General features: G+C 33.8%; 1 protein-coding gene across 2 annotated transcripts; it reads right to left on the bottom strand.

Annotated features, from left to right (window-relative positions):
* Positions 1-6,124: 6,124 nt before the first annotated feature.
* On the bottom strand, positions 6,125-12,879 carry LOC149417790 (uncharacterized). Of its 2 annotated transcripts, none has more exons than XM_089639184.1 (2): positions 12,665-12,879; positions 6,125-6,701 (listed from the first exon to the last, which is right to left on the bottom strand). In XM_089639184.1, the coding sequence occupies exons 1-2, from the start codon at positions 12,721-12,723 to the stop codon at positions 6,395-6,397; spliced, it is 366 nt and encodes a 121-aa protein (XP_089495310.1). In that variant the 5' UTR covers positions 12,724-12,879; the 3' UTR covers positions 6,125-6,394. The 2 variants fall into 2 exon arrangements, 1 of the variants encoding a protein (XP_089495310.1); XR_016303105.1 differs by lacking the exon at positions 6,125-6,701 and adding an exon at positions 11,086-11,396.
* Between the last annotated feature and the right edge of the window lie 1,216 nt (positions 12,880-14,095).

Here is a 14,095-nt window from a genome sequence, read left to right as displayed (position 1 = left end):
ATAAACGGAACCTACAATTTTTTTTTCAATAGAAATATATGAACGCGTAAAGGAAACAACTTAAAAAATATAGTATTATAGCTAAGATCATTTGTAACAGTTTTACTTGATTAACTTTTTTGCTTTGTAATAAATTTATGTACAAAATAAATAAAAAAACAATTTTTGTGCTTGAAATCGAACGTTTGAATACGACTCGCGTTAATAAAAATTGTTTTATATTAATTAACATACCTAACCAAATGATTTAAATACCTTAATTGTAAAAAGCATTCACTTTGTGGCTCATCATAATGTACAATAAAAACACATAAATTTGTTTTTGACCACTATTGTTTTATTTTCACTAGTTACATATCCAATTTTTCTTCACTTAGTACAAAAAATTTGCCTACCCACATTAAACCCGCGTTCTATACTGATAACAACTTGGGAAAATTACTTAAAAATACTAAAGATAAAGATCACAAATTTAACCACTCAGGCATTTACCAACTATGTTGCAATGATTGTCCATCGTTCTACATAGGTAAAACAACTAGAAATATAAATATTAGAATCACGGAACATTTAAGATGTTTAAATAACAATAATTTTTCAGAGTTTGCCAATCATCTCATTTCCACCGATCATACTTTTAGTAAAGATACAGGGGTTAAAATTCTTCACGGTAGTAATAAAGGCAAAAAATTAGATACTTTAGAAGCACTTGAAATCAGAAAATCCCTCAATAATAACTCCAGTATAATAAATAACCAAATAAATCTGTCTTATAGTCCCATTCTAGACATATTTCCAGTAAACCGCTCTGTTCTTCCTGGAATTCCAGTAATTACCCCTTACACTTTGTCCACCCCTCCCTCAAACACTTAACATTTTTGTATAAATATGTCAATATTTTGTGTAGTAGATCAGTTTTTAATATTCTCCTGACGAAGGAAGGGTTCTTCCGAAACCGGTAGAGTGAAAATAAAACAATGGTGGTCAAAAACAAATTTATGTGTTTTTATTGTGATTTAAATACCTTTGAATTAAATATCAATCCTTTATTTTGTGGCCGTTTTATCCAAATAATGTGTATTATTGCTGTTCTAATTAACGCCTGATTTTTATTAGTTATGCTTCATATAAATTTAACCATTCCACGTATTTTTATTTTGTTATTCTTTATTTTGGCTTTCACCCGTTAGGGGTGATCTTAGCCATACACAATTAACATTTTTCTTATTAACAAATACAACAAATTATAGAATATAATTAATTACACATCATAAACATAACATAACGTAACATAAATAAACATAACATACTTAACATAAATGGTACAGAGCTGGTAATAGTAGGTTATCAATAAATTATAAAAATAGGAACCTGTGTACAATATAAGTGGGCGCTTTTCGTTATTTAACCAAAGATTATTTTTAAAATTAGCGTTTTTTTAAACGGAACTATGAAAATGGCAATCTTATAAGTAAACAAACACAAAGATAAACATAAAACAAACATACCATGAACATAACATAAACATATCAAAACATAACATACACATAACATGAACATAACATATCATAAACATAAACCTACCATTAACATAACATAACATATTTTTTTTAGTTTAATTTTTATTAAACCACCAATTATGGGAAAGGAGCGAAGGTTTTGGTTGCTGTTGCTTCGTTCCTTTATCTTAATTCGTGGTTCGGCTTGCGCATCTATTTGATAATTCGATTATGTATACGTATCATTGATATTAAGACGACAAACGAACTACGTAAATTAATTAAAATTTAAGAAAGGAAACGTTGCTTAAAAAAAAAGTTGTGTTTCAGAAACAACATCGACATGGAAGACCAATCACAGTGCTTCCCAAACTCCTCTGGACCCAACTTTGGAAACCAGGACATCGGAAATTGTCACGGACCCAACATGGGAAACCAGGACTTCGGAAATTGTAACGGACCCAACATGGAAAACCAGGACTTTAGAAACTGCCAAGGACCCAATATGGGAAATCAGGACTTTGGAAACTGTGACGGACCAACATGGGAAACCAGGACTTCGGAAATTGTAACGGACCCAACATGGGAAACCAGGACTTTAGAAACTGCCAAGGACCCAATATGGAAAATCAGGACTTTTAAACTGTGACGGACCCAACATGGGGAACCAAGACTTTGGAAACTCTGACGGACCCAACATGAGAAACCAGGACTTCGGAAATTGTGACGGACCCACCATGGGAAACCAGGACTTTGGAAACTGTGACGGACCCAACACGGGAAACCAGGACTTCGGAAATTGTAACGGACCCAACATGGGGAACCAGGACTTCGGAAATTGTGACGGACCCACCATGGGAAACCAGGACTTTGGAAACTGTGACGGACCCAACATGGGGAACCAGGACTTTGGAAACTGTGACGGACCCAACATCTAGAATACTGACTTTCAACCCAGATTCAGAGAAGAAATAAATAACAAAATGAATAATAAAATGTCGTAAGTAACCGACCATGTACATGCATCTTTTATCTACCTATCAGTGTTAAGTTTCATAAAAAAAATTTAAAACAAATTAAAACAAAAAACCTTTTTTGGGTTACAGTAACATTTTATTCTTGAACATTTACGGTAGATATTACCTAACATGGCTCGAAATCACTTATAATAGCAAGACTTTCGCATAAACGAAGGAAGCAAAAACTAGTTTACAGGCCATTAAAGTGTTTGAATGAGTACCAATTTAAAAAAAATAATATATATATTTCTTTAATAATATACAAAAAAAAATATAAAAATAATATATAAGTAAAGATAGATGGTTAAAGTTTTGTGGATTATCTATAAGGTGATAGAAGATACCATATATTGAACTTATTCAAGTCTATGAACTTATATAGAATTAAATATGCGCTAGAATTGTTGTGGGACAGCAAGTACGGAATATAAAGAGGATTTAAAAAGGCAAACGATAAATAAATTTGAAAGAATAATGGTTTTTACAATTGAAGAAGATATGGTCAAGAGTCTCTTTCTCAACACCACACTGGCAGAATGAACTTTGGAGTACACGAATTCTAAACAAATGAGTTGCAATAGAGAAGTGGCCAATTATCATTCTCAAGAGAGACAGGAAATAAATCTTTTGTATTTTTTTGTCGTGGTACCGAGGATTACTTGGAATATGATATTGTATTCCATCATAAAAATATCCAGTTCGGGTTTTCGAATCTGTCCAATTTTCTTTCCAGGAACGAAACATTTTGGATTTAAAAATAGAGAAGACGTCAGAGAAAAGAATTCTAAAATCTAAAGGATAGAACTTAAAACTGTTTCAAGTTAAGCGAGATAATCCGCTTTCTCGCGATCCTCAATTCATAGATGTCCATTCACCAAAACCAATATTGTCTCACACTAAGATTCGTTTAAAGAATTGAGGATGTTTTTAATATTACAAATAACGTGGTTTCCTAATTTTTAATACTGCACTTAGAGAGTCAGTGCACAATAAGGCTAGACGAATATTGAAGAGCTAGAGTTGAAATAAAGCTTGTTCAATGGCAAAACATTCTGCAGTAAATATGGAAATTTATAAGACAGGTTTATATATAACTTATACTTGACTTACTTTGTCAACTAAAGCTATATAAAAGGCCAGCGCAAATAAAATGATTCAATAAAATGGAGGAAACAATGAGGATAGCCAATATCAATATAAACATACTCAAAACATGGTTCGACCTAAATTGTCTCTCACTAAATACCGAGAAAACATATTTCATCCCATTCTCTTTGCGGGAAAAAAATTTTGAAAACAATATTACCATTAAAATCCATTCATCAAAATGTGAAAATAAAAAAGAATGCGGTAATGTAAATTGTTTACCAATAACATGCAAAACTAGTATAAAATATCTAGGTATCATAGTAGATAGACACTTAAAATGGAACGAACAAGTCCAAAATACGGCAACCAGAGTAAGAAAACTTATTTACTTATTCATTAGATGGAGAAACATCCTCTCATATAATATGATTAAAATTATATATTTTTCTCTTGCCCAATCCATATTACAATATGGTATAATCGGTTGGGGAGGGACTTTCAAAACTAACCTTTCACCTGTAGAAAAGGTTCACAGGTTAATTTTGAAAGTCATCCTAAGAAAACCATCGATATTTCCAACCACGGAGCTGTTTGACTCGTTTAGGGTTCTTAGCTTAAACAAAAATTTTAAAATGAATGCACTGTTACAAATTCATAAAGACCATTTCAATTCAACAATTTCTACAAAAATAAGTAACCGATCTAGATCTCGTGGTAACTTAGAAATTCCTAAATGTAATACTAGTGCTGGTCAACACCATTATAATTATCAAGGTATAAAATTGTTTAATGCCCTTCCGGATAAAATTAAAACTGAAAAAAATTACAAAACTTTCAAATCACAAATCAAACAACTTTTAGATAAACCCAACGGTAATCACAAGTTTTAATTTCATTGGATACATTTTTCAAATAATTGTTTATATGAACTCATTTGTAATTTTTAGTGATTAAATTTTCCTAAAATTCACGTTATGAATTTAGGAAAATTGATTAATGATTAATAAAATATATATATTTAAACAAAATTTAATATTTAAAAAAAAAATACATATCCTCTAAAGTTATATTATCCGCATCCCAATATGTGCTAATATGCGTTTATTGTTGTTGCATTTTATTAAGTACCTATTTCATACACGATTGCCAGCTCGGTCTTTGAACAATTTACTAACAGTACTGTACCTACCTACTATTATTTCGTACCTAATAAGTACATTTTTATTTTTATATCTTACTTTTTCTAAGTTTAATAACTATTATATTATTTAAGGCGAAATAGGTAGACTTGACCTGAAATTTGGCATTTTTGAGGCCAGTTTTAGACGTATGGACACTTTTCTAGAGAAAAACATAAATTGATTTCGAAAGATCGTTATTTTATCTATTAAAGTAAGACGTTAAATTTTGAAAAATAATATTATTTTCATACCATAATAAAGTGTTACCGTTGGACGATGCGCAGATTTGTTGCATTTTCAAAGGCGAAGTTGTATTATACAACAAATATTTCAAATCATATAATAATTCAGTATAAACAATCAATAAATTATCTATCATATGTATGTATAAGAATTTTGTTTTTATTTCAAATAAAATTACTAATAAATAAATCCGAGGACGCGTTTTGTGACGAAAATCCCTCAATTTGACTATTTATTTATGACCTTACAAATTGGTATAGTTGAGATTTTTTTACAAAAATAATTTACTATGATATTATTGAAACATTAAAAATAATTTATGACTAAGAAATATATTCTTAAAGTATATAATAGTAATTAATTTCGATTCGCGTTTATTGTTTGTTCGTTGTTTCATTCCCCGCTGCGACAGGGCGGCGAGCGGACGTCTATTCCACGCCAGTCTACTTGATAACATTTTAACGAAATTCCTCGTTTAAAAATGGGGAGAAAAATACTATCGGACAAAAGTTTTATAAGAAAACAAAAATTTCGTCATCAAAAACGTACATGGGAGAAATATTTGCAGAAAAAAAGGGTTAGTCATATTTGATTATCCTTGTACATTGTACGTACTCTATATAATAACAATAACTGTTACAGTAATGGCCTCGTTGAATTAATGATACCAAGAAATATAATTGATAAGTTTTATTCTTTAAAACACACATCACTGGTAACAAAAAACAACGACCCTCGAATTCCTTAATTATTTCATGGTTGTTATTGATCCGTTATTTAGAGAGAGAAGAGAAAGAAAATGGGCTTGCAAGCCTATTTATAACCTAATTCATTTGAATGTATTGGTATATATAATCAGAATTATTGCCCTTAGGGGAGACATCTGTCGGATATTTCAATTACTCAATACAGATACAGGTGGCATTTTCGTTTGGTTTGATTCTTGGCTAAAGTCTGAACATGCTGCCAGGGGACGGAAGAATTTATTTTTTTTACACATAAACAAAAAATAATTTTTTAAAAATAACCATAATATAAACAAAAATAATTTGAAAAATAAACATAATATAAATATGGGCAAATTAATTTGAAAAACAATCATGAGATGAATATGAACAAAAAGTTCTAAAATAAGAGAATCATAATATGAACAAGTTAATTCGATGTTCCTAGGTCATCCTTCAGGTAGGTTGCTAATTCTTCTCCTTTTTATGACTGCTAGCAAAAATTTGATGGTCCAAGGTCATCCTTCAGGTAGGTTGTTGATTTTTCTCTTGTTTATGACTGCTAGCAAAAATTTGATGGTCCAAGGTCATCCTTCAGGTGGTTTGTTGATTTTTCTCTTGTTTATGACTGCAGGAACTTATTTATTCAGTCCGGGGGGTACATCGGGCGTCCCTGTAGCAATGCTTGAATCCCTTTCCATGGGTAATAAACATATTTTGCTGATAGGTCTCTTAAATGTTCCTTGTGCGGTTTTGAGGGTAACCACCCGCACTTTCCCGTCAGCTCCAGGGTGAGTAGCTAGGATCCTGGCTAGTTTCCACATATTAGGCGGCAGGTTGTCCTCCTTTAGTATGACCATGTCGTCCCTTTCAACAGTCCTGAGGCCCTTGTCTTCCTTCCATTTGGTACGTCTTTGTAATTCTGCAAGATATTCCAGTTTCCACCTGCACCAAAATGTTTGAATCAGTGCATTTAATTTTTGATATTGATTCAATCGATTATATTGTATCTCCCGAACATCCTCCTCAGAGATAGAAGCTATCCCTCCGCCAATCAGGAAATGATTTGGAGTCAAAGGATTCAGGTCAGTCGGATCGTTGGACAGAGGAGTGAGCGGACGTGAATTTAAACAGCATTCTACCTGACACAATAAAGTATATAATTGTTCAAAGGTTAAACTTGAATTATCGGTTATTCTTTTTAAATGATATTTGGCGGATTTCACTGCTGCTTCCCAGAGTCCAGCGAAATTCGGTGACCGTGGTGGAATAAATCCCCACAGTATTGACAAATCAGCTAAATATTTTTGAATCTTGTCATCAGATTTCTTTAACTTATCATACAATTCTCTCAGTTGATTATATGCTCCCTTAAAATTGGTCGCATTATCTGAATATATTTTAAAGGGTTTGCCCCTCCGCGCAATGAAACGTTTTAAACAATTTAAAAAGTTGTCAGTGGTGAGGTCTGTTACCAGTTCCAAATGCACAGCTTTCGTTGAGAAACAAACAAAAATGCATAAATAAGATTTCACCAATGGAGCCTTCCTGGTGATACCGCTTTTCATCATGATAGGACCTGCGTAATCAATCCCGGTAACCTCGAACGGCCTGCTAGGTTTTATTCTGTTTTCCGGCAAGTCACCCATGATAACTTGACTGGTTACTGGATTTTTTCTGAAACATACTATACATTTATGTAATATTTGCTTAACAGTGGTTTTTCCGGCAATCGGCCAGAACTGTAATCTCACTAGAGATAACAAAGTTTGTGTCCCTGCATGTAAATGTACATAATGAAGATGTCGAATAATTAATTCTGTTAACTTATTATTTTTTGGTAAAATTATTGGGTGTCGTTGCTGGTATGATAAATGTTTCGCCTTTGTTAGCCTGCCCCCGACACAAATTAATCCATTATTTATAAATGGATTAAGCGACAAAATAACGCTACGTTTATCCAGTGAACATTTATTACTCAAAGCCCTGAACTCATCCTTAAAATGGTAGCGTTGAATTATTGCTATTAGACGATGCAATGTATTGTCCAGCTCCGGCACGCTTAACCTCCCGGTTAATTTACAGTTTTTTGTGTTACAATTATTAAAGAAACGCAATATATATGCAGTTACTCTCTTTAGCTTGTTGAGAGAGGAAAATTTTGAAAAGATGTCCCACTCCGTGACATCAGTAGACACGCATACCGCCTTGGTTTTTATCTCTGGAGGATTTATACAGGAATTTTCTGGCTTCGGCCAGTGATCAGCCTTTCTTATTAGCCAATCCGGACCCTTCCACCAAATATCTGCTTGTAATAGTTTGTTTGCTGTAACTCCTCTTGATAAAATATCAACGGCGTTTTCCTGCGATGAAACATGTCGCCAATGGGCGGGATCGCCGGCCTCTTGTATCTCGGCAACCCTGTTGGCCACAAAGGTATTCCATCTAGCTGGCTGTCCTCTTATCCAGCATAGTGCGATGGTAGAGTCACACCAGTAGTATGTATCCACCTCAACCATGTTGAGCGCTTCTTTGATGTTTTTTAATAATTTCGTTAACAGCACCGCACCACAAAGTTCCAATTTTGGCAGGGATATGTTTTTTAATGGCGCTATCCTGGACCTGGAAGATATTAACTGAGAGTGCATCTTACCCTCGGCGTCCCTGGATCCTAGATACGCACAGGCTCCGTAGGCCTTTTCTGATGCGTCGCAAAAACCATGGATTTGTAGGCTGTTTTGACCCCACAAGATTCTTCTCTTTATTTTCAACAGGTTTATTTGAGATAAATTTTTCATGTAATTTTCCCAATCTTTTAATATTCCCTCGGGTATTTCTTCGTCCCAGGAAGTCTTAGATATCCATAATCTCTGCATAATTAGTTTTGCTACAACCGTTACTGGTCCTAGCAGTCCTAAAGGATCAAACGTTGAGGCGATACTTGACAATATCCGCCGTTTGCTTTGTACGGTACATACTGGTTTTTTCACTACATATGAAAAGTAATCAAACTCACTGTTCCAGATTAATCCTAGTATTTTTTCTTCTTGGGGTTCTTTAGATATCAATCCTTGCATATCTTGACCTGGTTCGGAAGATAATTCTGCCACGTTCGATCTCCATTTTCTTAGATTCATCCCTGCAGATTTTAGTAAACTGATTACCTGTTGTTTTAGAAGGTGGCACGATTCAACGTCATTTCCTCCCGTTAATAGGTCGTCCATGTAAAAGTCATTTTCAATGACATTGCTTGCTATAGGAAATGAAAGTCTATTTTCAATACCTATTTGCTTCAGGCATCTTGTCGCCAGGAAAGATGACGGTCCTAATCCATAAGTCACTGTCCTTAGCTTGTAATGCTTCAAATCCTCATCCTGTGAAAAGCGCCAAACAATTTTCTGTAGATTGCGGTCGCTTTCCTGCACGTTTATCTGACGGTACATTTTCTCTATGTCCGCAGTTATGACTACAGGATGTTTTCTGAAATGTAAAATTTGCATGAAAAAACATACACTTAGTAAGACACCACTTTATTTTTGAATTAATAACAATAGCCAACCGGGTTTCGCTTGTCCCAAGCTTCATCAGGACTAAATATCAACTAAAGCAAATTAGATACAGGCACATATAAATATAGGTAAATGAAAACAATGAGTGAAAGAGATACAAAACAGATAGAAAGAGATGCAAATAGAAAATGTGGAGAAAAATTATTAAGGATGATGAGGAAGGTGGGGGGGAAGGAAATAACAGTTTCAGCGGCGGAATAAATTTAATATGGGACTATCAGATAAATTAATTTGGTTATTTATTATATTTAAACTATTATTAACTGCTTTTTTTTATTTCAAGGGCTTCTAAGTTGTTTAATCTAATTCCAGATCCATTTTTATGCAATATTTTAGTTCCCGAGATTTTATCGAATGAATGATTAGATTCTATTAAATGATTCGCGAATTCTGAAAAGGCATTATTGTTTAAACATCGTAAATGTTCTTTTACTCTTAAGTTGACATTCCGGGCCGTTTTTCCGATATAAAAAGCAGAACAATCATTACAATTAAGTTTATATATGCCCGAGTGGCTTAGTTTGTCGTCTTTATCTTTAGTATTAATTAAGTATTTACTTAAATTATTATTAGTGTAAAAAGCGGGTTTTATTTCAGATGGGAATTTTTTAACGCTCAAAGAAGAAAAGTTATTTGTATACAGAACTCTACTGTTTTCTATATTGTTTTGAACTATATTGTTTTCATTTACCTATATTTATATGTGCCTGTATCTAATTTGCTTTAGTTGATATTTAGTCCTGATGAAGCTTGGGACAAGCGAAACCCGGTTGGCTATTGTTATTAATTCAAAAATAAAGTGGTGTCTTACTAAGTGTATGTTTTTTCATTCAATATGTCACACCCCAAAGTATTTGCTTCCTTCGAAAATAAAATTTGCATATTTAAATCCTTTTGTATGTTAGGTCCGACCATCAGAGCATCATTAAGGGAAATACCAGAAGATGTTTTTGCCGATCCATCGAACACCACGCAAACTTTAGTAGTGGTGCTTGACTCCTTCATCACCGCATGATGTGGTAAAAAATATGATCTCGCATCGCATTCGGATTTTCGGCACTCTTCCGTATGACCCAATTGTAAATATTCTCTCATAAACATGCTATATTGACATTTCAATTCTTTATTGGTGGAAAATTTTCTTTCCAATGTATGAAACCTTTTTTCAGCCATTGACAAAGAACTCCCTAGTTGGTCTATACAAGGGCGGGTTGGTAAGGCTACCGTAAATCTGCCCTCCGTGTCTCTACTATGACACTCTGTAAAGTTGACTTCGCAAGCCTTTTCTTCAAAATTCTGAGGTTTCATGGCATTTCATGACGGCCGGCGTGGTCTAGTGGTATACGCTTTTGACTACAGATCCGAAGGTCGCGGGTTCGAACCCGGCGTGCGCAAATAAATTTTATTTGATTAATTTGTGTTATTTCACAATTAATTAATTAAAAATAATATATAGTATATTTGCGGCACGTTCCAGAGTGGAAGATACTCTCAGTATCGCCCTGGTGTAAGACCACCATTCAGAATTGAAACGTTGCTTGAAATGGCTTTAGCCGTGTTTGGTGACCAGATCTGAATAGCCAGGTACTTCCCCACCTTCCTCTTCCCCATCTCCCTCCCCTCCCCAATACCCTCAGCCTCACAACATACCCCAATTGGGGATGCCATAGTCTCACTGGCTCCAGACGGGAGCAGTTGGGACTCTTGTGCGGTAATACTGTAAAAAAAAAAAAAAAATCCACCTCTTCTAGTTTCCAGAATCTTTCCATCTGGTTACCTATTTTATTAATGGCTAGATTACAATTAATTGATACTGGCCTTGTTTTAGTGATGATGTCGATCGCTCCGGAAACAATCCAACCGAGTTCAGTCCTTTGAATAGTTGGCCCGCCCTCCGTTAAGCGTATTCGATCATTATTCATTATTTCCCAAAAAACTTCCGCACCCAACAGGATGTCAATTGGAGACGTGACATTGAAATCCTTATCCGCTAGTTGCAAGCCAGATGGGATCTTCAACTCTTGTTTCCTGAAGGTCATTTGGGGTAGGTCGGTTGTTATAGCCTGCAATACTAAACAAGAAATTTTCTTATTATAATCACTATTCACTGCTAACATGTCAATTGTAACTCTTCGATTGATATGTGTGATGCGATTTTGTATTCCAGACACCGGCGTATTTATTTTTTCTGTTTTTAATTTTAATTTTTTTGCAAAACTCTCTCTTATGAAATTCGATTGGGCGCCTGAATCCAATAATACCCTCGCTTTGTGTAAACGGTTGTCGCTACCTACGATATTCACGATCGCTGTAGATAATAAAATTATCTTTTCATTTTTATTTAACACCGTATGATTTGCCACTGATGTCGAGCTGTGTGCCTCTTCATTTGTGTTTTCACTATTTAATTCATTAACATGTATCAAAGTATTATGTTGATCACTTGCACAGATTTTACATTTGAATTTATTTTTGCAATCTTGTGTAAAATGTCCTACCCTCAAACATTTGAAACAGGCTCGGGCCTTTCTTAAAAATTCTAATCTTCCCTGGATATTTAATTTGAGAAATTTTTTACAATAATACACTGGATGATTTTCTTTACATAGGATGCATCCGTGTTTGGTTGCTATCAATGAGACAGACAAATCTTTCTTGCGATCATCACGTGTTGTAACATTCTTGTAGGTAGGCCTTTTTTCTTGCAAATTTGTGAACTCCAGTACCTCAACACGTTTGGTTAGACATGTAATAAATTCTTTCAACGTTGGGAGTGCACCATCTATTGGCTGCTCTTCCCAAAATCTACGAGTTGATCCATCCAATTTATTAGATATTAAATATATCATAATCGCGTCCCAGGAATCAACATGTAATCCTAGATTTTTTAACGCTTCTAAATTTATATTAGCCTGATCAATAATATGCCTTAACGCGACTGGACATTCTTGTTTCATATCTTTTAACTGAAATAAAGATGCAACATGCCTATGAACTTTATTTTTTTATTCGCGTAACGTTCCTGCAGTATCTGCCACGCAGATTCGTAATTGTCGTGCGATATGGTCAAGGAGGCAATCAATTTAGCTGCGTCTTTTTTAAGGCACGATTGTAAATAAAAGAATTTTTGAGAATTGTTTAACGTATTATTTTCATGAACCAAAATACTTTAAAGGTCTCAGCGAATTTAGCATACTCAGTAATTTCACCATGAAATTCAATAAGTTTCAAAGTTGGTAATTTAATTTCACATTTTTCATGATTTACTGAATTCAATAAACCTTTTGCTAATGCAAGTACAGAGAAATATTGATTTTCAAAGGATTCACGTTGACTTACGTGTTCTGCCTCGTCATCCGAAAGTTCTTCGATTTGAGATTGAATTTTTTCAAAGTCATCTAACAATTTTTCGACCTTTTGATAACGTAATTCTAGTTCCGTTTTATCGAGTGTCTTTAAAATATCATTAAACCTTGTCAATTTCGCTTTCAAAACTCCACGCTTGTTGATTAACTGCTTTAACTTTTCCATCTTTAATGGTAAATAATAAACAATTTAACTTTTAAACTCAAACAACTGACAGTTTACGAATGAAAATACTGCGGTGTTAGTAAAAATGCTTGTCAGGGCTGACAACCTTTTAAATCAGAACAACCACTCACCACTGACAACCTTTTAAATCAGAAATTCGCTGAAATTATTTTGTAGCGAGATTTTACCCGGTAATTTTGAATATTCGCGTGAATTATTTTTAATTAAATAAATCCAATGACAAAACTCTTACAATTGAGATGCTCATTTAACAAAAATCGTATCAATTTGCAATGTAGGTAGCTATTAAAATTTTATGCAACTGAAAAATCAGAAACAACAATAATTTTTTTTAATCTTTGTTGCATATTTAAATATTTCATTTGGGATAATTTGAAATAGGAAGGATTCGGGATTCGGTCACAGTTTTGATAGGATGGCGTTGGGATACTTATCTGATGATGATCTGCATCTTCTTGATTTTTTGCTGGTTCATATTTCGGCTCGTTCTGGTGCACGATGCGGCTCGATTGGACCATATGTTACAGTAATGGCCTCGTTAAATTAATGATACCAAGAAATATAATTGATAAGTTTTATTCTTTAGAAACACACATCACTGGTAACAAAAAACAACGACCCTCGAATTCCTTAATTATTTCATGGTTGTTATTGATCCGTTATTTAGAGAGAGAAGAGAAAGAAAATGGGCTTGCAAGCCTATTTATAACCTAATTCATTTGAATGTATTGGTATATATAATCAGAATTATTGCCCTTAGGGGAGACATCTGTCGGATATTTCAATTACTCAATACAGATACAGGTGGCATTTTCGTTTGGTTTGATTCTTGGCTAAAGTCTGAACAATAACATTGCTTGTAACTACTGTCAAATTTTGCTCTTTCTTTGTTTTTCAATAATATAATAATAAAAAAACAATGTTCATATAAAATAACAATGACTACACGTTCAAACTCCAAGTCCACCAGTAACTTTAGTCCGGAACTACTACAAATTCTGGATAAAAAGTTCGACGACTTTAAAGTTGAATTCCTAGAAAAATCGTTTGCAGAGTTTAAAAAAACTATAGTTGAAGTTATAAAAAAGGAGTACAAGGAGGAAATTGAAGAACTTAAGAAGAAAGTAACACAATTGGAAAGACAAATTGAAAACAGTGATCAATATAATCGCTCAAACAACGTTATAATAAGTGGTATTCCGGAAAACAAAAATGAAA

Source organism: Hesperophylax consimilis, chromosome 14 (genome assembly GCF_061612785.1).
Source record: "Hesperophylax consimilis isolate HC1 chromosome 14, BYU_Hcon_1.0, whole genome shotgun sequence".
NCBI classification, from domain to species: Eukaryota; Metazoa; Arthropoda; class Insecta; order Trichoptera; family Limnephilidae; genus Hesperophylax; species Hesperophylax consimilis.
Note: the sequence above shows the minus strand (reverse complement) of the source record. Positions and strands in the feature narration are given on the sequence as shown.